We start from the raw sequence: 22,289 nt of genomic DNA on the forward strand, positions 1-22,289 counted from the left end.
TCAAAAGATGCGACTATGACGCCTAATGACTTCGCATTTAATCATGACTCCGAGCCAACCTGAACCGACACTGAACCGACGTATAGTCATGATTAAAATACGCTGAAAAATCATAAAATAATGTTCCTAAAATGATAGGGTCGAAATCTAGGTGAAATGGAGGCCAAAACACGAAACGCTCTTTCGAGAGTCAATTTGGCACATTGCACCGTAAATTCTCGTACGACCTCAAAAATGATCCAAATGACAAACGGTCAAAAACATGACCTTCCTAACTCAATGAGGCACTGTCCAGTCCAAGGCCATGGGCTAAAAGCCAACCAAGAACTCAAACGACGCTTCTGAACAGTAGCATACTTGCTGTCAAAAAAATACAGCAGCTGCGCACTACAAGACTTGCATTGGTTTCGAGACTATCGGCCATTAGGGGCGTGAACCACCGACCAGGGACTCTTACCAACATCCCAAGGAATGATTTGAACCATGGCTAAGGGCACTAGGCAAGCCACAATCCGCATCACACCAAATCTTAACCGAAGGGTCCAACCGAGAGCAACGTGCATGCGTGTGTAGTGTTTATGCTATGATCGATGTCTTGCCTCGTTCCAGTGGCCATTTGATTGACCATGGCACGATCTAGACATCTAGGAGCATGATATGAACCGTGGCTAAGGGCCATAGGCCAACCAAGATCCATACCAAGCAACAAAAGAACGAAATCAAAAGCTGAACAAATGAAGAAGCCGAATGGGGAAAGGGGCTGTTTTCACGTTTTGATTAAAAACCGAGGGGCCATGGACCAAGCCACCAAAAGGGCAACTTAGTCACGTCTTAGACATGCTAAGGAAGTGATCCAACCATGGCTATAGGCCCTTGGGGCAGCCAAGATCAGATCCTTCCTCCTTGACATCCAAACTGAATTTTCGAATCACATTTCTGCACCTATGGGGAACTTGCTGTCATTTCGGTTTTCCAGCAAGCATGGGGCTGGTTTGGATGGACCAACATGGTCCTAATGCATCCTACTACATGTATACAAGCCGCCTTGGGAGCCTGGAGTCGATCCAATACCTGAAACTCACAAACCAAAAGAAATCGTGAAGCTTGCCATGAAGAGCCGAAATTCTGCATGTGTGTTCCAAAATATTTTGACATGTATCTCGGTTTTTACTTGAATAAACATGATCATGTACTGAAAAATAAATGATAATATGACTTGATTGAGGTTTGAAAGAAATCTAGACATGCCTGGTTTCGTTTTGAAAGAAAACGAACGAAACAACGACGACGCGGCACGGAGGAGGTGGAGCGCTTCTTGTCTACCTTTCTTGAACTCGATTTTCTTGCCTTCCCTCTAGCTAAGACTCACGATTTTTCTACACTGAAAATGGATCTGAATGGTGCTGAATTCGGTGGTGAGGGAGGGAGAAAATGGTTGGGGAGTGAGATAAGATGGGTGCAAAATATAAGGAAGGATCAAGACCAAGTCCACTCCCTTTTGAATTTGAATTTTGAATTATGGTTTGATATCAAATGAGTTGGTGGATGCTTCTAGGAGGTGGTGGCCGAAATTTATCTTGATTCTAGACTAGGATATGTCCATTTATTTAATTAAATTGTGCTCCCAAAAATCCTAGAATTATCCTACTAATTACATGCAAAGAATTGGTCAAAGTTGATGAGTTGGAAAATGAATCTTCTAGCACTAAGGGTGGCCGAAAAATGCATGATAAAATAAAGGAGAAATGTTGATTATCTAGTCAACTAATAATCCTTGAAAGCCTTACTAATCCTTTAAATAATTTAGTGAGCTAACCCCTTAATTTAATAACTTAAATGAATTCATTTCTTAATCACCTCAAATAATTAAATTAAATCCTCAAACCTCCCTTTCTAACTTAAATGAACTTGGTTGTTAGCTAAATTAACTTCTGGAAATATTTCTCGAATCTTAAATTCTATCTCAAAACTCCAACTCCGGTCCGGACTCACTGAAAATACTGAAATGCTAAAAATCAAACTACTGAACTGAAATAATAAATAATTAACTTCAAATAAATGCATTTAAAATAATCATGCAATGAAGTCAATTAAATTTAAAAATCTAGAATTATGCATGGCTTATACGTCTACTGATTTACGGGTTCTACACTATAGGCCTTGGGGCAGCCATGATCAGATTCATTTCTCCTTTGACAGCAAACTGAATTTCGAAAAGCATAAATGGTCAAAAGGTGAAGTTGCTGTCATCTTCGGGTTTTCCAGCGTGCATGGGGTTAAATGAATGGACTAACATGGTCCTAATGCATCCTATTACATGTCTAGATGTCACCTTGGGAGCCTGAAATCGCACCAATACCTGAAACCCACAAAACAAATGAAACTGTGAAGCTTGAATTGGAATTGCCGAAAACCTGCAGCATTTATTTTCAAAATTCTTGATGTGTTTCGGTTTTTGCATGAAAATGACGATCATGAAATGTAAAAATAATGATAATAGGACTTGATTGAAGAGTCAAGGAAGAATATTGTTGCGACTTTGATTGTTGCACTCCCAAGAGCAGGTTGTCCACAAGTAGTATAATTCGGTGAGTCCGAATATCGTATGCACAGGGAAGCTAAGGTAATTACAAGTCCACTACAATGTCTTTTTGTTTTGTTTTTGTTTTTGTTTCTTTTTAATTTTAATTGTTTGAATCTTTAATGGGTAAATTTTAATTGTTCAAATTTTAATTTAAGTAGTTGAGATTAAATGATCCACTCTTGGTATTTTAATAAAGTTAACATTAACGAACATTATTGAAATCCACTTAATAAAATGGTTCCAATATATTACATAATCATATTTATATTATGTTATATATTATTATCTTATAAGTGTATAATATATACCAAAACTTATAAATGTGGTCAAGTATTTATTGTGCTATATAAATTTGTAAACACTGAATCAAGGTTCCCACTTTAAATGGTTGGTAAAACCAAACTAACATTTAAATGGTACCAAGAAATTAATATTATGATATATTTATATATAGTAAATCAAGGTTCTCACTTTAAATGGTTGGTAAAACCAAACAAACATTTAAATGGTTCCAAGAATTTAATATTATAATATATTCATATATAATAAATCAAGGCATCCACTTTAAATGGTTAGTAACACCAAACTAACATTTAAATGGTTCCAAGAATTTAGTGTAACATATAGCAACAATAAATCAAAACTCCCACTTATAAGTAGGGTATAAAAATGCTTAAAGAAATAAATATAACATAAACAATAAATAATGATTAAATAATATAAAACATAGATTCTTACCTTTTAGTAACCTTATTATCATGCCAAGAGTTTCACCTTTTCATCTCAACTTTAGGAAGTTAGCTATTCATTATTCAAAGTGTAAAACTTTGAATATGAAATTAACATGCTAATTATATTTAAATGAAGAAATAAAGGAAAAATATAGAGAGAAATATTATGAACTCAAAGGTTTGTTCATAAAATGAGGGATATCTCAATACATTACAATGCACCCCTATTTATAGCCAAATTTGGGGAGACAACCACAAATAAAATATTATTTTTTTTACACAAAAGTCTTCATTGGTGTTCCAAGATATTATATTATATTACACATCACTTTTGAAAATCTTCTTCTTGGAATTTGCTTCTTCACATAAAAAGAAACATGTAGATAATTGAGTTGTCTAGTTGTGGTATTTTTTTCAAATCATTCGACCAAGTAATTTGAGAGATATAGTCAAAATACTAGAGCATGGTAAAACTGCCACTCCTTTGGTAACTTTATTTGTTGCTTAATTTGATCCCAATTGTGAGAGGATTTTTATCTCATGCTTGACACAAATATTGTAGATATTAACATCAACTTTCTACAGGTCCAAGAATCATCTTAATCCCATTTGCAACGCCAAGTTTATTCTTGTTTTATCGAACCTGTAAAAAATAGTAAAAACTTGTAATTACACAACAACTTATATTTTATACAATTTATTATAAAACATATAATATTTAAACATTTAATAAAACAAAAACTATATATTTATATTATAAAACATTTAATTAATGTACAATTTTTATGTTTATCAAATATATGCATGCCTGGTTTCGTTTTGAACGAAAAACGAATGAATAAGACGATACGGCGCGGAGGAGGTGGAGCGTTTTTGCTACCTTGTTTCTTACTCGATTTTTTTCTCTTAGTGCTCTCGGTTTTTTCCCCACTAAGACTCACGAAAGTGCTCTGAATGCTACTGAATTTCGGTGGTGAGGGAGAGGGGAAATGGTTGTTGAGATAGTGAGGAGAAAAGGTAGCAATATAGGTGGTATGGCAAGACCAAGTCTCCTCATTTTGAAATTTGAATTTGGTTTGCTAACAAATGATTATTGGATGAATCTAGAATGAGGTGACCGAATTTTCCTTGCTAATCTAGACTAGGATAATGCTCATTAATTAATTAATTAAGGTTGACTAATAATTAAAAAGATTAGCATGCTAAGACAACAAAGAATGGGTCAAAGGGCAAGTTGGCAATGGAAATTGCTTAATATTCTAAGGTGGCCGAAATTTATAGATTAAGTGGAGGGGAAATGTTGATTATTTAGTAAATTTATAATCCTTAAAAGCCTTACCTCTCTTTTAAATAATTTAGTGAACTAACTCCTAATTATGGAACTTAAATGAATTTATTTCCTACTCTCCTCGAGTAATTAAAATAAATCCTCAAACCTCCTTTTTAACTTAAATCAACTTATTAATTAGCTAAAATAAATTCTGGAAATGTTTTCTGAATCTTAAATTCTATCTCAAAACTCCAACTCCAGTCCGGCCTCACTGAATTAACTGAAATGATAAAAATTTAAACGACTGCATAAAATAATAAAATAATTAAATTTAAATACTCATGCAATAAAATTGTGGGGACCCGGGCTCTAACTCAATTCTTTTCGGGATTAATTGGATCTTTATTCAAAATGTGGGTCAAATTTTCGCTTTTTAACATTAATTCAAATGTAAATACTACGCATAATATCTTTCTTTATTTAATTACAACACATATAATATACATGTCATGTTTTACAACAAACACATCACTAATGTTTAATACAAACCATAAACTACGAGTAGTACAAATCTAGTACAATATCACTAGTGATCTTCTGCGCCCGTAATCACCACGCTATGTCCATCTCATCTCTGCCGTGACCCAGATCCTGCCCCACCTGTTGTTATGCACACATACAGACATAACAACAGCCGGAAACTCCGGTGAGAACAAATCCCAGTATAAAACATGTATACATGCTGATACGAAATCATAAATCATGCATGAAAGCAATAACAATGGCTCCATAGTCTATGAAATTGATCTATCTAAACATGCAATTCAAATCAAATCATGTCTTGACTCAAATCGACTCTACTCTAGGGATCCCGGTGTGAATAAGACGTCACTGTCTGTCACCTACCCTCCCAATCGGGGTAACTGTACGTCTTATTCCTAGACTTCGGTCATGTCTGTATCGAATGTCTACAATCGGAGTGAATCTGATCCGAAGCGTCGATACCACCGAACATCTAGTTTGGCAAGTCTGCCAATGACTCTCATATCTCAAAGGTTTGAATATAAATCTATAAACAAGACATATCATATCAAGAGATTTGAATATAAATCTATAAACAAATCAAATTCATATCAAAAGATAAACAACAATTCTATTATGTGATTTGGTTGGGAAACTCAAATTGAATCTCATTTGAGTTGTGTCTTCCTCAAACAAAACATGAATTATACCTTCTTGTCGTTCGTAGGAGTCGAAGTCTCGTATTCTCGATATCGAATCTGTCAAACAAAATCTGAAATGACATATATACAATGCACCATATCAACTTCTAACTCAAAAGGATACACATATGGAGCAATATTCAATCTCGGTACGTTTTGGCGGCATAACGGCGTAGTTTCTCGGTACCGGTCAACTCAAACTTCAATAATCAGTAACCATAACTCATAATCCTCATCATAAACACATGATAGTACTCAAAATCTGCATATCTTAACACTAAGCATGCTGGAAATAGTAACAATAGCATACAATGTCCGTTCTTCGATCCGGTTACGAATATACGTTGCTTAAAATCTCAAGAACATATTATGGAGCTCAATTCAACATTCTCCCAACACATATATATCAAAACATGTTGAAAGTGAACAATACATACATTCTTTTGTAGCTTTTGAAGCCAGGAGCATAAATCTATGTTTGGATTGAAATTTGGTTGGTTGGATGTTGCACAATCTAATTTCTAAGACATGATGAATACTTGAGCTTTCATGGAGTTCCTCTCGATTCTCATTCTGTTGAGGAAGAGTGAAGGAAAGACAACACACCTTATATGCATGTCCAAGGACACATGCTTTATTCTTCAATCAACACGTATGACCGCGGGTGCGGTAGTTCATGAACCGCGGCTGCGCTCAAGCTTCGGCAGTCCATCCAACTTTGCATAAACATCGACCGCGGGTGCGCTACATATAAGACCGCGGGTGCGGTGACATCAACGCGGGCGCAGTTACATTTGAACCGTGGATGTGGTGTCATTTCTGTAAATAATTTCCAACTCTCTGTCCATCAACCGCGGGTGCACTCTTTCTTGGACCGCGGGTGCGGTGACCCTACTGTAAAAATGGCCATCTTTCTGTCCATGCACCGCGGGTGCGGTATCAAAAGGGGGGCGGGTGCGGTCTTCTTCTTCAAGCAACACTTCATCTTTTCATTCAGCGCCTCTCATTACATGTCATGCATACTCATATCTTCCGAATATCACATCAATGAAGACTAATAAATCTCAAGCCTTACAAAAATCATTTTAAATTTAAATACTAGAATTATGCATGGCTTATACGTAGTCTAAGTTACGGGTTCTATAATCTTCCCCCCTTAAAAGAAATTTCGTCCTCGAAATTAAGTGTAACATCCGAAAAATCAGTCCACGTAAACCACATGCATGCAAAAATATTTTAATTTCTTAATTGTTTTATTTAATTGCTTTTAAATGCTAGCATGATGTTTTATATGATTAAATATAGGATTGCATGATTAAATGATTATGTGACATGTTTTCATGAAATTAAGGATTTTTACCCGAATATTCGATAATAGGCAGGGAAAAGGAGACCGGTGATGACCAAGACAAGAATATGTAATTTTATTTAAATAGTGACAAGGCTTCCTAGTATGATTTAAAATGATTTAATTTTTCTAAAAATGTTGGAATTCGAATTATTTTACGAATCGAGCTCGATTTTTCCTAGGAAGCCGGTTTTGGGCAAACAGTGAGTTTTAAAAGATCAAAAATATTATTTTATGGAAAATAATTTTATAAATTTTTATATTTTAATTAATTAAGTGTTATTGGGTCAAATTTAATTAATTTAAGTAGGCCCAATTACCCTTAATCATGCAAGCCCAAAACCAAAGCCCATTAATATATTAATTAAATTATAAATAAGTGTTTTAGGTTTTGAAAACTTGAGATTTCAGCCTCCAAATCAGCCGAGAAACACCTTGGCACAAACAATTCAGATTTTCAAAATTTAAGAAGAAAGAAAATCTTGTGTTCTTCGTCGTCCAGTCGTCCAACGTCGCACCCTCGCCAACGATCGAATAATCGAGTGTTATAAACGCAAAGGCACGTTTTATAAACTCTTTCAAACATCATACAAATCATAATATTTGGGTTTTAATTGTTTATGCTTGAATAAAATAGGAATTCGATAATTTTTATGGTAAACGTTTTTTTTTTCAAAAATACGTCGATCTTGCGTTTGTTTGAAAACGTTTTTGAATCCGACGGACCCGCTGCCAAAACATGATAAAATATGAATGATTTATAGGAAAAACATGATAATTAATTGAGAAAACAAAGCTGGAAATCATGGGTTAAAAATCAGAATTGAAGAGCCGTGAGTTTTTTTTGGTTAGTGTTCATGTGTGGTTCAAGTGGCTCGTTTGTGGTGCATGGGGCCATGGGGCTCGACCAAGTTTAAGGTTTGGGTCCTAAGGGTCATGGTTAGGTCCTAAGGAGAGTCCTAGGAGGGCTAGGGCTCGAGTCATGCGCTGGGGAAGAGTCCACGTGAAGTGGGACTCTCCCCCACGCGTTGAGTGATGGAAATTCTGCAGACGGAGGTGAGGGACTCACGGTTCAGGTGGGCACTGTCTAGGTAGTCCAGTAGGGGCTAGAGACGATGGGTCAGGGCTAGGAAGGGTCCTGGTGCAGCCAAGGCTCGTGGTGGCTCGAGCGAAGCATGGGATCGTGAGAGCAAAGGTGGCGCTCAGGTTGCTGTTCCACTTCAGGCGGCTCGCGCACGGGGTGCAGGGCTTGGGCTGGTCTGGGTAGGGTCCGAGCGTGGTCCAAGGATGGTGAGGGTCGTGTTGACAGCAAGTTGTGCTGAGGTTCAGAGGTGTGTTTTGAGTTCTTGGTTGGATTTTAGCCTATGGCCTTGGACTGGACAGTACCTCATTGAGTCAGGAAGGTCATGTTTTTGGCCGTTTGTGATTCGGTTAAATTTAGAGGTCGTACGAGAATTTACAGTGCAATGTGCCAAAGTGACTCTACAAAGAGCGTTTCATATTTTGGCCTCCATTCACCAAAATTTCGAGTACTGAAAGTTTAGGAACATTATTTCATCATTTTAGGTGTATTATAATCATGAATAAATGATAATTCGGTGTTGGTTCGGGTTGGCACGGAGACATGATTAAATAATAAGTCATTGGGCGTAATTGTCTCGTTTTGGGTTCGATTACAAAGTTGTGGTCAAGTTAAATCATTTGCATATTTTTCATGTTAAAGTTAGGTCGCAGCGAGCCTGAGAACGATCCCACCCATTTGGTAAAATTAATACAGGATATTTAATTATGTTACTTAATTATATTACGTGCAAAAATATAAAATATTCATTTTTAAGATTTATGCGATATTGCTTGTGGCCACTTCATTATCATGGGATTATTACTTCACCCGGTGGTCACTTACCGGTTCATGCTCAGTTATTGGTACGGATATCCAGTCCAAGGGCTGAGATGTTCTCTACCGCCCAGTATACTGTGGTTTAGTCTGATCAGGCGATCCAGTTCAGTTCAGTTCAGGGGCCACTTGCGTAGAACACATTCTCAACATAAAATTATTATATGTTATTTAATGACAGGGCTCTATCGAGCAACATTTCCCTTATGATTTTCACTTCAGTTACTCACGTATTATAATTACTCATGACATGATATTTTTACGTTACGCCAAATTCATGATATTTTTATCATGCTTGCAATTTTATTATTATTACTTGTTATTTATGATATATGCATGCTGAGTCTTTAGACTCACTAAACTTGATTGTTGTAGGTACTGATAAGGTCGGGGGGACCAGTGAGTCATCTTGGGTCGGCAGTAGTAGGAACCCGAGTACCTCATTTTCAGCATTTACTCTTTTATTTCAAAATCAGTTTTTATCTGTTGTTGAATTATTTTAAATTGTTATTTTGCAAACAATAATTACTTCCATTGTGCTATTTTGAACATTAAACTCTATTTATCAGTTTATTTTACGAATGAGGCAAATTACTTATTTTAAAAGAAAATTTTAAATTTTTCCTCAAATTTTCAAGTACGAATTTCGGGCCTCTACAGTTCCATGTTGATTCAGCCGCCTAAAACATGGATAAAGTTCGCTTGAGCTCGAGACTAGCATCGGTGATGTTGTGTACCGTGTTTCTTGGTAAGGACATAGAGATGTTCAAACATGCAGATGGGTAGTCATATGATGATTATACCGAATTACCCTCCCTCCAACTTTCCAAGCGGTTATCTTTCATCGAGAGGATAAGTCTGTGGTTATGATTGTACACCATTAGTCCTTACGACTCGGGACAACACTGAGGCTCTATAAGCTAGGACTGTGCTTTGACTCGTTTACCGACTCCAGGAGAGTCATCAGGAGGCGAGGTTGAGTACAATTGCGACACATATAGGAGCCAGTGCATTGTAGTCGGGGATTCACCGCTCACCTACGGGTGTGGATATCCTATGTGATATGATGAAATAATAGTGCGTGGAATCTCTGGCAGAGTTTGAGATGTACGTTGGAGAAGGAGTTCTCCAATGGTACATGCGATGCCACTATTATATGTATCACATAGTTATCGAATTATGCAACCCTCGATAAACCAATGGTTGCAGATTCGAACGGGATATATGAGATGAAGGGACCGTACTTTACGTTAATCATAAACGACTGGTTCTTGCAGGCACTATCAGAGATACCTAGGGAATCATGGGGCATGCTACTAGACGCTCTTACCATCATTCGATGGGTTTAATCAGAAATATGATTTATGACAATCTCATGATGAATTGTTTATACATAGAATGAGGCAAATTAGGGTAAGCCCCAAAAAGGAATTATGTCCTGAATCACAAGGAATTATGAACTCACGGCTAGCTGTATCCCTGAACCATTGATGGTCACACAATCACTTGATCATTTGTTCCTATTGAGAGAATAAATTCAAGGAGTTGAATTTATATTATGATATAGTAAATTTAAGGAGTTGAATTTATGATAATTTAAATTTTGAGAAAATAAATTCAAGGAGTTGAATTTATGAGATAGTAAATTCAAGAAGTTGAATTTATGAAATTTGGAGAAAATAAATTCAAGTAGTTGAATTTATAAAATTTGAGGATTTAATTTATTAAACTCAAAAGTTGAGTTTATTAAATATTAAATTTTGGAGGTGATAAATTGATTTAAATATTAAATTCAAATGTTGAATTTATAAGAGATTCAAATTAAATATAATGGGTATATGTATAATGGACTTGTAGGAGTACAAGACCAACATACATATTATTAAGGTTCTTAATTGGATTTTAAAATTGGACTAGAATAATTAATTGTTAAGCCCATTAAGTATTTAATTTAATTAATTGGCTCTAAGCTTATATATATGTATTAGGCTTAGGGTTAAAGAGAATTCATTCATAATTTTTGAAAAACCTAGCCTCCTCCTCCTTTGTGATTTTTCGAAAATCACAACTCTTCTCCTCTCAAAATTTCGGCCACCACTCCTAGGATTTTAGGAGTTTTTGTGTCGCCTTTAATTTTAATCTCCAACGAAAAAAATCTTCTAAATTTCTAGTGCAATTTAGAAGAGGAATAAATCTTCTATTCGTGGACCTGATTTAAAGATTGATGGAAAGTGTTTTTGAAGATCGTTCGTAGGGATTCATCAAGAGCTATATCCGCTTATACTGGATTAGTTGGAGCCAAGTGATTTAATTCACTGAAGGTATAATTCTAACACCCTATGAATGATTTATTATAAAACTATACGAGTGTCCAAATACATCTTGAATGTCAAGATCTAATAAAATTTTTAAAAATTCCGCTGCGTTTGGGCATGAGAAACCGTTATCCGACAGTGGTATCAGAACTAGGTTCTCAATATCGTATGGTTTTAAATCATATTGAATAATTTTATTCTAACCACACAAGAAAATTTTTCAGAAAATCGTTGCACCATAAAAAGTTTAATTTTCCTGAAAAAAAGAGGCTTCCCGGAACTGTTCCGGGCAGGCGCGCTGCGCGCGGCATGCAAAACGTCCGTACGCTGCGCGCCTTTTTTGCCCAGGCTGCCTGCCCGATACGATCGGGCAGCGGGAGCGGCTGCCCGGGAGAGTCTTGGGAACCGTTCTGGATAATGGGCTTGAATTGTTTATGCCTATGGTGCGATTTTTTAATTTTTCAAAACTTTGGATTAAATTGATATTTTATGAAAATTAGTTTGATTTATTTTTGAAAAATTAATAATTTTCTTGTAAAATAAATAATTAGAATATGAATTTAATTAATTATGATAAAAATGATTTTTACAAAGAAATCAATTATTATTGATTTAATTGAAAATTAAATAAAGTTGTGTATTTAATTTATTAAATTCTTTAATAATTATGGTGGTTAGTAATAAAATTATTAGATATATGATTTATCAATTAATTAAATTTGTTTAATTAAATTGATGTTAATAATTGATATTAAATACATGAAAGATGATCGAGAGCCTTTACCAATGTGTTAGATGTATGTTAGGATATTTTACTGTTTTATTCATTTTGTTAATATTTGATATTATTAAAGTGGGCCTGATTTATGGCATGTTCCCACCCAATGAGATGTATCCCTTATGTGCCATGGCTATTTAAATGTAATTATTATAAATAGTGAAAGATCTAGACTGGAATATGGTGGGCCCGATGCACAAGATGAAGACATGTAAAATATTGGAAACTCTTGTAATAGTTGCATTAACATCCCTGCATTCACCTAGATTTTGGACCTAGATCCATACATCTGGCTCACATGGATCTAATAGTGTTGGTGATCGATCATCCTTGTTTATTCATTGTTGAATGTCATATTATGATATATGCGATATATAGTAGTATGCATGTATGTATATTATTAGATAATATAGTTGCATGAATCCGGCAAACATACAAACATGGCACAAGCTTTTTAAATTAAAATGATGAGAAAATTTTAAAATTAAAATCCCTCATTTTGAATATGATTCAAAATTTATATCAAACCGAAAAATTTAAAATTAAAGAGTTTAATTTTTCCTTGCCTTCCATCAACCGTGGTTGCATGTTGATTGCTACCCGCAGACAGTGTCTGGCTCATATTATTGGGGAGGCCTGGACGTCGGAAAGCTGTGACTTCCACCGGACATCTGATGTGAATTGAGTGAAACTCCCATGACTTCGGCTCATATTATTGGGGGAACTCAAGGCGACCGTCTACTACAATTCAATATTGATTGGTCGGTTTGAGACGTGAAAATAAACGGCGTCATATTATTGGGTCCTTATTAAACGTGAGGCGAAACATGTGGAGGTTGCATAGGGATGGAATTGGATTCTACCTTTTAGAAATTATAAATGGCTGATATTATTCGGGATTATAATTTGCTAATTGGACTCTACGTGCCCACTAAAGAAATACGATTTCCTTTTTTCATCAGAGGGTGGTGGAAATGTCAAAATAGTGGGAGGGAGATTTATAAAATAAAATCCATATTTTATATCTTAGAATTATTTTAAAATTATCAGCAACTATTATTCTGTTTCCGTATCAGTATATTTTTGATTTCGTCACGTAATCCAATTTTATTATTAACAAGCTAATCGAATTTAATTTTCAAGACTGGTTGGGAAAATTGTTCTAAATTCGGAGAAAATGACATGCACACTATTGTCAGTCATGCTGAACTGACAAAACATGCAAGATGGTAGGACCATAGTATGCAAGCTAAAGTGTAACATGCTCGCTTTTATATCAAATGAACTGTAGGGACAGTTTGAGGAAATGTTGAGTGCTGCTGACATTCGAATGCACGTGCAAGAGTTGCATGGTTCATGAAACTCATAAATGATGCATATTACTTTCAAGGAGCCCATGACTACACGTATGCATGATGGGCCTTTGTCCCATGAGCGTGGTGTACGTATGACTGGGCTTATTGAGAATGTGGTGGGCCTGGAATATGTTTTTCCTAACAAGTTACTAGATAACATCAATTTGTTGTCTTTCTCTTCATCATTTGACGAGGCTATGGTGAACTTCAATTTGAATAAGACAGATGATAGCCTTGAAGAGCTAGTCAATACGCTTATAACTTATGAGATCACTATAAAACAGTGAATTGTTGTTTTTCTAATGGGCCTCTCGTTAGACGAAAAATGGCTCACAAGGTAAGGGAAAGAAATGTTCTGCCCCTCACAAGAAAAACAAACCCAATAAGAGGCAAACTCTGAAGGATACATAAAAGGCCTACAAAGCCCGATAAGTCAGAACATATTTATTTCACTGCAAGAAGTCCAGACATAAGAAATTATATGTGGCAAAAAAGTTCTGGAAATAATAAGTGAATGTCCAAGTAAACATGATTTCAACAACAAACAAAAGAAAGTTAGATGATCCAAATCCTGCACAAATATGGCACGCTAGACTATGTCACATTTCTCAAAGAAAGATGCACAAGCTAGTGGGAGAAGGCATGTTTGACTTGTCAGACATAAATTCTCTACCTACTTATAAGTCCTGTCTAAAAAAAAATGACTAAGACTCCATTCAATGAAAACGTGGAACGTGCACATGGTCTACTGGATTTGATCCACACAGACATTTGTGGTCCGCTAAGTATTAGCACAAAATATGAGCATTCCTACTTCGTTACCTTTACTGATGACAATTCGAGATATGGGTACGTTTATTTGATGAAACACAAATCTAAAGCATTTGAAAAGTTCAAAGCATTCAAATATGAAGTAGAAAACGATCTAGAAAAAAGTATTAAGGCACTTCGATCTGATCCAGGTGGAGAATAATTGAGTGTTGAATTTTTGGGTTATCTAAAAGAGAACGTGATTCTCTCACAGTGGACTCCACCAGCAACACCACAATTGAATGGTGTTTCATAACGTCGAAATCGAACCTTGATGGACATGGTTCGATCCATGATGAGAATCACTGAATTTCCTATATCGTTTTGAGGTTTTGACCTTAAAACCGCGGCAATGTTGTTGATTAATGTCCATATTATAGCAGTGGATAAAATACCATATGAGATATGGATGGGAAGAACTCCCAAATGTTTTTATTTGAGAATATGGGGATGTCCTGCTTATGTGAAGCAGACAGTGAGAGACAAATTGGATAGTAGATCAACTTTGTGCTATTTTGTAGGATATCCAAAGAATTCTGTTGGACATTATTTCTATCATTTCAATGAAGCAAAAGTGTTTGTTTCAAGAAATGCCACCTTGTTGGAAAGAAAATTTCTATTAGATAGAAAAAAACAAGATGATACAACTTGAAGAAATTCAAGATACTCCCTCAACTGTAGAAGTTGAACCTAATCCCCAACAACCAGTATTTGAAGTACACGCTACTAGAAGGTCTGATAGGGTTGTCAGACCACCTGCAAGATATACACTTCTTCATGAACAAGGTCACGATGAGCCTTATGTTGGATGTGATCCAATGAACTTCAAAGAAGTAATATCTGATACTGATTCATTCAATGGCTTGAAGCCATGCAGTCTGAAATGGGCTCTATGTATTCAAACCAATTCTGGACATTAGTGGATCCACCTGAAGGAATCGTTCCCATATGATGCAAATGGATCTACAAAAGAAAGCTTGGGGCGGATGGGAAGGTAGTGACCTTCAAAGCAAGACTGGTTGCGAAATGTTATACTCAGAGGCAAGGAATTGACTATGAGAAAACTTTTTCACCAGTTACTATGTTTAAGTCCATTAGAATACTACTAGCCATAGCAGCATGGTATGACTTATGGCAAATGGATGTAAAGACTGCATTCCTCAATGGAGACATCAAAGAACAAATTTATATGTCTCAACCTAAGGGATACACGTAAATAGGCAGTGAACATAAGGTATGCAAACTTCAGAGATCAATATATGATCTCAAGCAGGCGTCAAGGAGTTGGAACCTCAGATTTGATAGCACTATCGAAGAGTTTGGTTTTGCTAAGAATCCTGAGGAACCATGCGTGTACAAGAAAGTTAGTGGGAGTACAGTGACATTCCTAATACTTTATGTTGATGATATCCTGCTCATTGGGAATGATATAGGATTATTGCAATCAACTAAAGTATGGTTAGCAAGTAAATTCTCCATGAAAGATATGGGTGAAGCATCTTATGTATTGGAAATACAAATCTATAGAGATAAATCACCCAAGCCACTTACATCGATACTATTTTGAAGTGATTCTCTATGGAAGAGTCCAAGAGAGGATACTTACCAATGTGTCATGGTATTTCTCTATCTAAAGCTATGTGTCCCAAAACTGATGATGAGATAGAGTTGATGACATGTATTCCATATGCGTCATCCATTGGTAGTATCATGTATGATATGATATGGAGACGTCCTAATGTTGCTTACGCTCTGAGTGTTACAAGCAGATATTAGGCGAACCTTGGTCCAATGCATTGGAAAGCCGTGAAGGATATTCTTAAGTACTTGAGAATGATTAAGAACTTGTTCATGGTTTATGGGGATGGGGAATTGAAATTGGAAGGCTACACTGATTCTAGCTTCCAATGTGACTTAGATGATTCGAAATCAACCTCTGGTTTTGTATTCATGATAAATGGTGTGGCTGTCTCTTGGAAAAGTTCCAAGCAAGACACCGTTGCTGATTACACAACTGAAGCTGAATACATTGCTGCATCTGCTGCAGTCAAAGAGGCAGGTTTGGATGAGAAATTTTGTCCAAGAGTTGGGCTTTATTCCTAATGAAGTTGATCCAGTCCCAGTGTACTGCGACAACACTGGTGCCGTTGTGCAAGCATAGGAACCAAGGTCTCATCAACGATCCAAACATGTACCGAGGAAGTTCCACATCATACGGGAGATTGGGGGAAGAGGAGACATATCGGTCGAAAGAGTCCCTTCTGCAGATAATGTTGCTGCTCCACTTACAAAGCCCTTGCCAGGACCATTGTTTGAGAAGCATCGCGAAGCAATGTGATTAAAGTTATGGGTAGTTGGCTCTAGGGCAAGTGGGAGGTTGTTAGAGCAGATGCCCTGCAAGCCAACGGTTGGCTAGAGAATTTATTGATTCAAGTGTAATGAACAATCTTTATTTTAATATAATTTAACTTTTATGGTCTTACTTAACTTTATGTGTATACCAATGCAATCAGCATAGATAAAGTCCTTGATTATACTTTAATACAAATGAATCGTAATTCGATGTTGAAACTCATTTGTAAACACTGTATAATATAAATTCGTTCCTAGTCGATTCAGCCGCCTAAAACATGGATAAAGGTCGCTTGAGCTCGAGACTAGCATCTGTGATGTTGTGTACCGCGTTTCTTGGTAAGGGACATAGAGATATTCAAACATGTAGATGGGTAGTCATACGATTATTATACCGAACTATCCTCCCTCGGACTTTTCAAGTGGTTATCATTCATCGAGGGACAAGTCCGTGGTTATGATTGTACACCATTAGTGCTTACGACCAAGGATAACACTGAGGCTCTATATGCTAGGGCTGTGCTTTGACTCGTTTACCGACTCCAGGAGAGTCATCAAGTGTCGAGGTTGGGTACAATTGCGACGCATATAGGAGCTAGTGCATTGTAGTCGGGGATTCACCGCTCACCTATGGGTGTGGATATCCTATGTGATCTGATGAAATAATAGTGTATGGAATCTATGGCAGAGTTTGAGATGTACGTTGGAGATGGAGTTCTCCAATGGTACATGCGATGCTACTATTATATGTATCACATAGTTATCGAATTATTATGCAACCCTCGATGAACCAATGGTTGTAGATTCGATCGGGATATATGAGATGAAGGAACCGTACTGTACGTTAATCATAATCGACTGGTTCTTGCAGGCACTATCAGAATTTCTAGGGAATCATGGGGCGATGCTACTAGACGCTCTTACCATTATTCGATGGGTTTAATCAGAAATATGATTTATAACATTCTCATGATCAATTGTTGATACATAGAATGGGGCAAATTAGGGTAAGCCCGTATAAAAGATTAAGTCCTGAATCACAAGGAATTGTGAACCCACGGCTAGCTGTATCCCTGAACCATTAAGGGTTATACAAGCACTTGATCATTTGTTCTTGTTGAGAGAATAAATTCAAGGAGTTGAATTTATATTATGATACAGTAAATTTAAAGAGTTGAATTTATGATATTTAAATTTTGGGAAAATAAATTCAAAGAGTTGAATTTATAAGATAGTAAATTCAAGAAGTTGAATTTATGAAATTTGGAGAGAATAAATTGAATTTATAAAATTTGAAGATTTAATTTATTAAACTCAAAAGTTGAGTTTATTAAATATTAAATTTTGAAGGTGATAAATTCAAGGAGTTGAATTTATAATTTAAATATTAAATTCAAATGTTGAATTTATAATTTAAATATTAAATTCAAATGTTGAATTTATAAGAGATTTAAATTAAATGTAATTGGTATATGTATAATGGACTTGTAAGAGTATAAGACCGACATACATATTATTAAGGTTTTTAATTGGACTTTAAAAGATTAATTAATTAATTAAACTAGTTGGACTAGAATAATTAATTGATTAAGCCCATTAAGTATTTAATTTAATTAATGGGCCCTAAACTTATATATATGTGTATTAGGCTTAGGGTTAAAGAGAATTCATTCATAATTTTTGAAAACCTAGCCTCCTCCTCCTCCTTTGTGATTTTTCGAAAATCACAACTCTTCTCCTAACAAAATTTCGGCCATCACTCCTAGGATTTTAGGAGTTTTTGTGTCGCCTTTAATTTTAATCTCCAACTAAAAACATCTTCTAAATTTCTAGTGCAATTTAGAAGATGAATAAATCTTCTAGTCGTGGACCTGATTTAAAGATTGAAGGAAGAAGTTTTTGAAGATAGTTCGTAGGGATTCATCAAGAGCTATATCCACCTATATCGGATTAGTTGGGGCCAAGTGATTTAATTCATTAAAGGTATAATTCTAACACCCTATGAATGATTGATTATAAACCATACTAGTGTCCAAATACATTTTGAATGTCAAGATCTAATAAAAATTTTAAGACTTTCGCTGCGTTTGGGCATTAGAAAACCGAGATCCAACAGCATTTAGTATGACATTTTCGTCAGAGAAATCTAAATTATAAAATGCATTAGATATAGAAAATCCAATCAAATAAATCGAATGAAATAAAGAAATAATAACCGATATAGCAAATATACTAGACTAAAAATCCACGTGAGTTAAATACAAATAAAGTTTCTCTAAAATAAAATAAATCATTAATTGAATAAAGAATTTTTTACATAAACAGAGCCTAGATTTGGCTTCTCGTACAGCTACTCGGGCACCTTCTAACGTAATTTATCTACCAATATAACCGGTTTCTTAACAAGTAGTCATTACAAGAACAACATCCATTGTTGAAGTGATAGGATCTCTTCTCTCCCCTTATAGTTATTTCTCTTCACTGCAATGGAGATGAACTTTATAACTTGATGTCAGTCTCCACAAACTCTGAGGTTCTATGTTATCACCAATCTGGTCTCGGCTTAGTATTAAATATCCCAAAAGCAACAGGGAGTCTCAATGTAATTGCAGCATTTCAAACTTTTGTTAGATATTATGCGACACAAATTCAGTTTTTGGTACATATCCCATAGCTCTCATCTCAATCTCCATTTCCTCTAAAACTCCCAAAATCTGTTGATATCGAGGGTGGCACTTACTTTCGGCGAGAAAAGAATGAAATACCCCACTCACCTCTACTACACTGTAACCAGGTTCTTTCTTCATTCCTTCCATTTTCATGAGCTTTCTTAACTTGGCTACTTCATCCCACTTTCTTGCTGCAGAAAAGAAATTTGAAACAAGGGAATATATTCCAGGACTGTCTGGATTTAGCTCAAGAACCTTCTTGGCCACGAACTCTCCGACAAAAAATTTCTTATGATTGAGGCAACCAGATAGGAGTGCCACCCAAATAGCAATCACTGGCTCACAGGCCATGGAGTCTATCAATTTCCAAGCAACCTCAACTTGGCCGGCTCGAGCTAAAAGATCAATTAAACAAACAAGATGCTTTTCAGTTGGTTGAACTTTGAATTCTTTGATCATGATATCAAACAAGTACTTCCCTTCCTCAACTAATCCTGCGTGACTCAATGCGGAGAGAAGAGATGCAAATGTCGCGTGATCTGGTTTTGTATTTGTCTTTATCATTTGATGGAAAAGTGAGAGAACCTCTTCCCCATGTCCATGATTCCCATAACTAGTAATGATGGTATTCCACAATATCACATCCCCCGAACTCATCCTGTCAAATAAAATACGAGCAGAGGAAAGGGCTCCACATTTTGCATACATATCAACTAGAGATGTAACAAGAATTTTATTTACATCAACTCTTTTAACAATATATCCATGTATTGCCCTACCAAATATCAGGAACCCAATTTGAGAACAAGCAAGAAGTGCACCAACGAGTGAAACCAAGTCTGGCTCAAAGCCACAACTTTGCATCTCAATTATCGATTCAAGTGCATTCCTTGAAAGTCCGTTTTGTGCATACCCGGAGATTAAAGTACTCCAAGAAACAATATTCCGACAATTCATGGTTCTAAATAGAGTACAAGCAATGGCCATCTCTCCATTCTTGGCGTACATGTCCACAAGGCTAGTCTGTACCATTACATCCATAAGGAAATCTCTCCTAATCATATAGCCATGCAAAGAGGAAGCCCTTTTCAAGTCCTCAATATTTGAACAAACCTGTATCAGGGCCAACATGACTACCTTGTCACCTTCGAATCCCTCTTGGCACATCCTTCTGTAGGTATTCAAAGCCTCATTTAATTTCCCAATCTTGACAAACCCAGTGATCATAGTGCACCAAGAAACAACATCCTTTCTCCTCATCCTCTCAAACACGCATGTCGCCTCGTCCATTTTCCCACACTTGGCATACAGATTCATGACAGACGATCCCACAAAAACATCATGCTCATATCCACAATCCACCGCTCGTCTCCAGATTTTATCACCCAACTCCAAGTCCATCAATCCGGTGCAGGCTTTGATAGCCATTGTAAAGGTCGAGCTGTCGGGCTTAACTCCTTGGAAACCCATTTCTTTATACAAACTTACGACTTCATGTTGTAAATTTTCACGAGAATACGCAACGATCAATGCATTGGAAGATTCTGTACCTCGTTTCGGCAAGCTGTCAAATAGCTTGTGGGCTAGATACACATCGCCCACTCGGGCATATGAAGATATTAGTTGGGCAGCTGAAAATTTATTGCTGAAGAGCCCAGACGTAATCAGCACGCCGTGGATCTTGGAAACGCAAGCTCTGTCTTTACAGGTCAGTAGCAACGTCTTAAGGTCCTCAAGAATCCATTTGCCCACAAGCATTTGGTAGAATAAAGTCGCCGTTGCAGCTATGTGTTGCCACTAACCATCGAAACCATGATACTGAGCTACACACTCAATATATATGTGTGTGTGTATATATATAGATACGAGGGCAAATGATGAAATGATTAAGAATGAAGTGAAGAATAATTTTATTTGTCGATAGAAGTAAAATTTGATAAGACTAACAGGCATATATATATATTTTTTCTACTAATAGGCATATATATATATTAAAATTTTAAATATAGATTTAAATTGTGCTTAAAAGATGCCTTGGTTTAGGAGCAGTCTATTGGTGCAGCAAGAGACAACAGACGGTGTCACTGTCAACCACTGATTATTCCATCCTACCCCTGCAGGCACATCCAAGGGTCGGAATTTTTTCTGACCCAATTTTTTTTTTTTTTTCCCAAGAAGTTGAATCCCAACCATTTATATGGGGTGTGGGCACTGCCCCCACACCAAGATCGAACGAACCGTCAACCACAGAAGCGGAGTATAGAACACCAGCTTTGGTGGCTCAGGAAATGGTTAATGCAGTTCATAGAAGGATATTCACCAGCCTGTTGACTATGCGTCATATAATTTGGATTTATTTCTAATATATTTTAAAATTTTGTATCCTTTGTTTTTTCTTAGGATTTATTTGAGGGACACTCAGATCATAAAATAAATAATTGTTCGGAACTCTTCATCACAAGCTTATTCCATGCATATTTTTCTCCATTATTGTTAGAGTAGATGTCCTGCAAGCCAAAAGTTGGCTAGGAAATTTATTGACTCAATTGTAACAAACAATCTTTATTTTAATATAATTTACTTTTTAATGGTTTCGTTTTTACTTATCTGTATACACATGCAATCTACATAGATAAAGTCTTTGATTATGCTTTAATACAAATGAATCGTAATTCGATGTTGAAACTCATTTGTAAACACTGCATATTCTAAATTCGTTCCTAGTCGATTCAGCCGCCTAAAACATGGATAAAGGTCGCTTGAGCTCGAGACTAGCATATGTGATGTTGTGTGCTGCGTTTCTTGGTAAGGGCATAGAGATGTCCAAACATGCAGATGAGTAGTCATATGATGATTATACCGAACAACCCTCCCACGGACTTTGCAAGTGGTTATCATTCATCGAGAGTATTAGTCGGTGGTTATGATTGTACACCATTAGTCTTTACGACCCAGTA

At 36.2% G+C, this 22,289-nt stretch overlaps 1 protein-coding gene across 1 annotated transcript; it reads right to left on the reverse strand.

The window, feature by feature from the left end:
- Positions 1-18,884: 18,884 nt before the first annotated feature.
- Positions 18,885-21,258, reverse strand: LOC142541611 (putative pentatricopeptide repeat-containing protein At3g25060, mitochondrial). The gene has a single exon (XM_075648101.1). The coding sequence runs from the start codon at positions 21,088-21,090 to the stop codon at positions 19,291-19,293; it is 1,800 nt and encodes a 599-aa protein (XP_075504216.1). The 5' UTR covers positions 21,091-21,258; the 3' UTR covers positions 18,885-19,290.
- Between the last annotated feature and the right edge of the window lie 1,031 nt (positions 21,259-22,289).

The sequence above is a fragment of the Primulina tabacum genome, chromosome 4 (genome assembly GCF_025594145.1).
Source record: "Primulina tabacum isolate GXHZ01 chromosome 4, ASM2559414v2, whole genome shotgun sequence".
NCBI lineage: Eukaryota > Viridiplantae > Streptophyta > Magnoliopsida > Lamiales > Gesneriaceae > Primulina > Primulina tabacum.

Excerpts from the sequence above, each read along its gene's own strand:
- LOC142541611 (XM_075648101.1), bottom strand. The coding sequence starts at position 21,090 with ATGCTTGTGGGCAAATGGATTCTTGAGGACCTTAAGACGTTGCTACTG.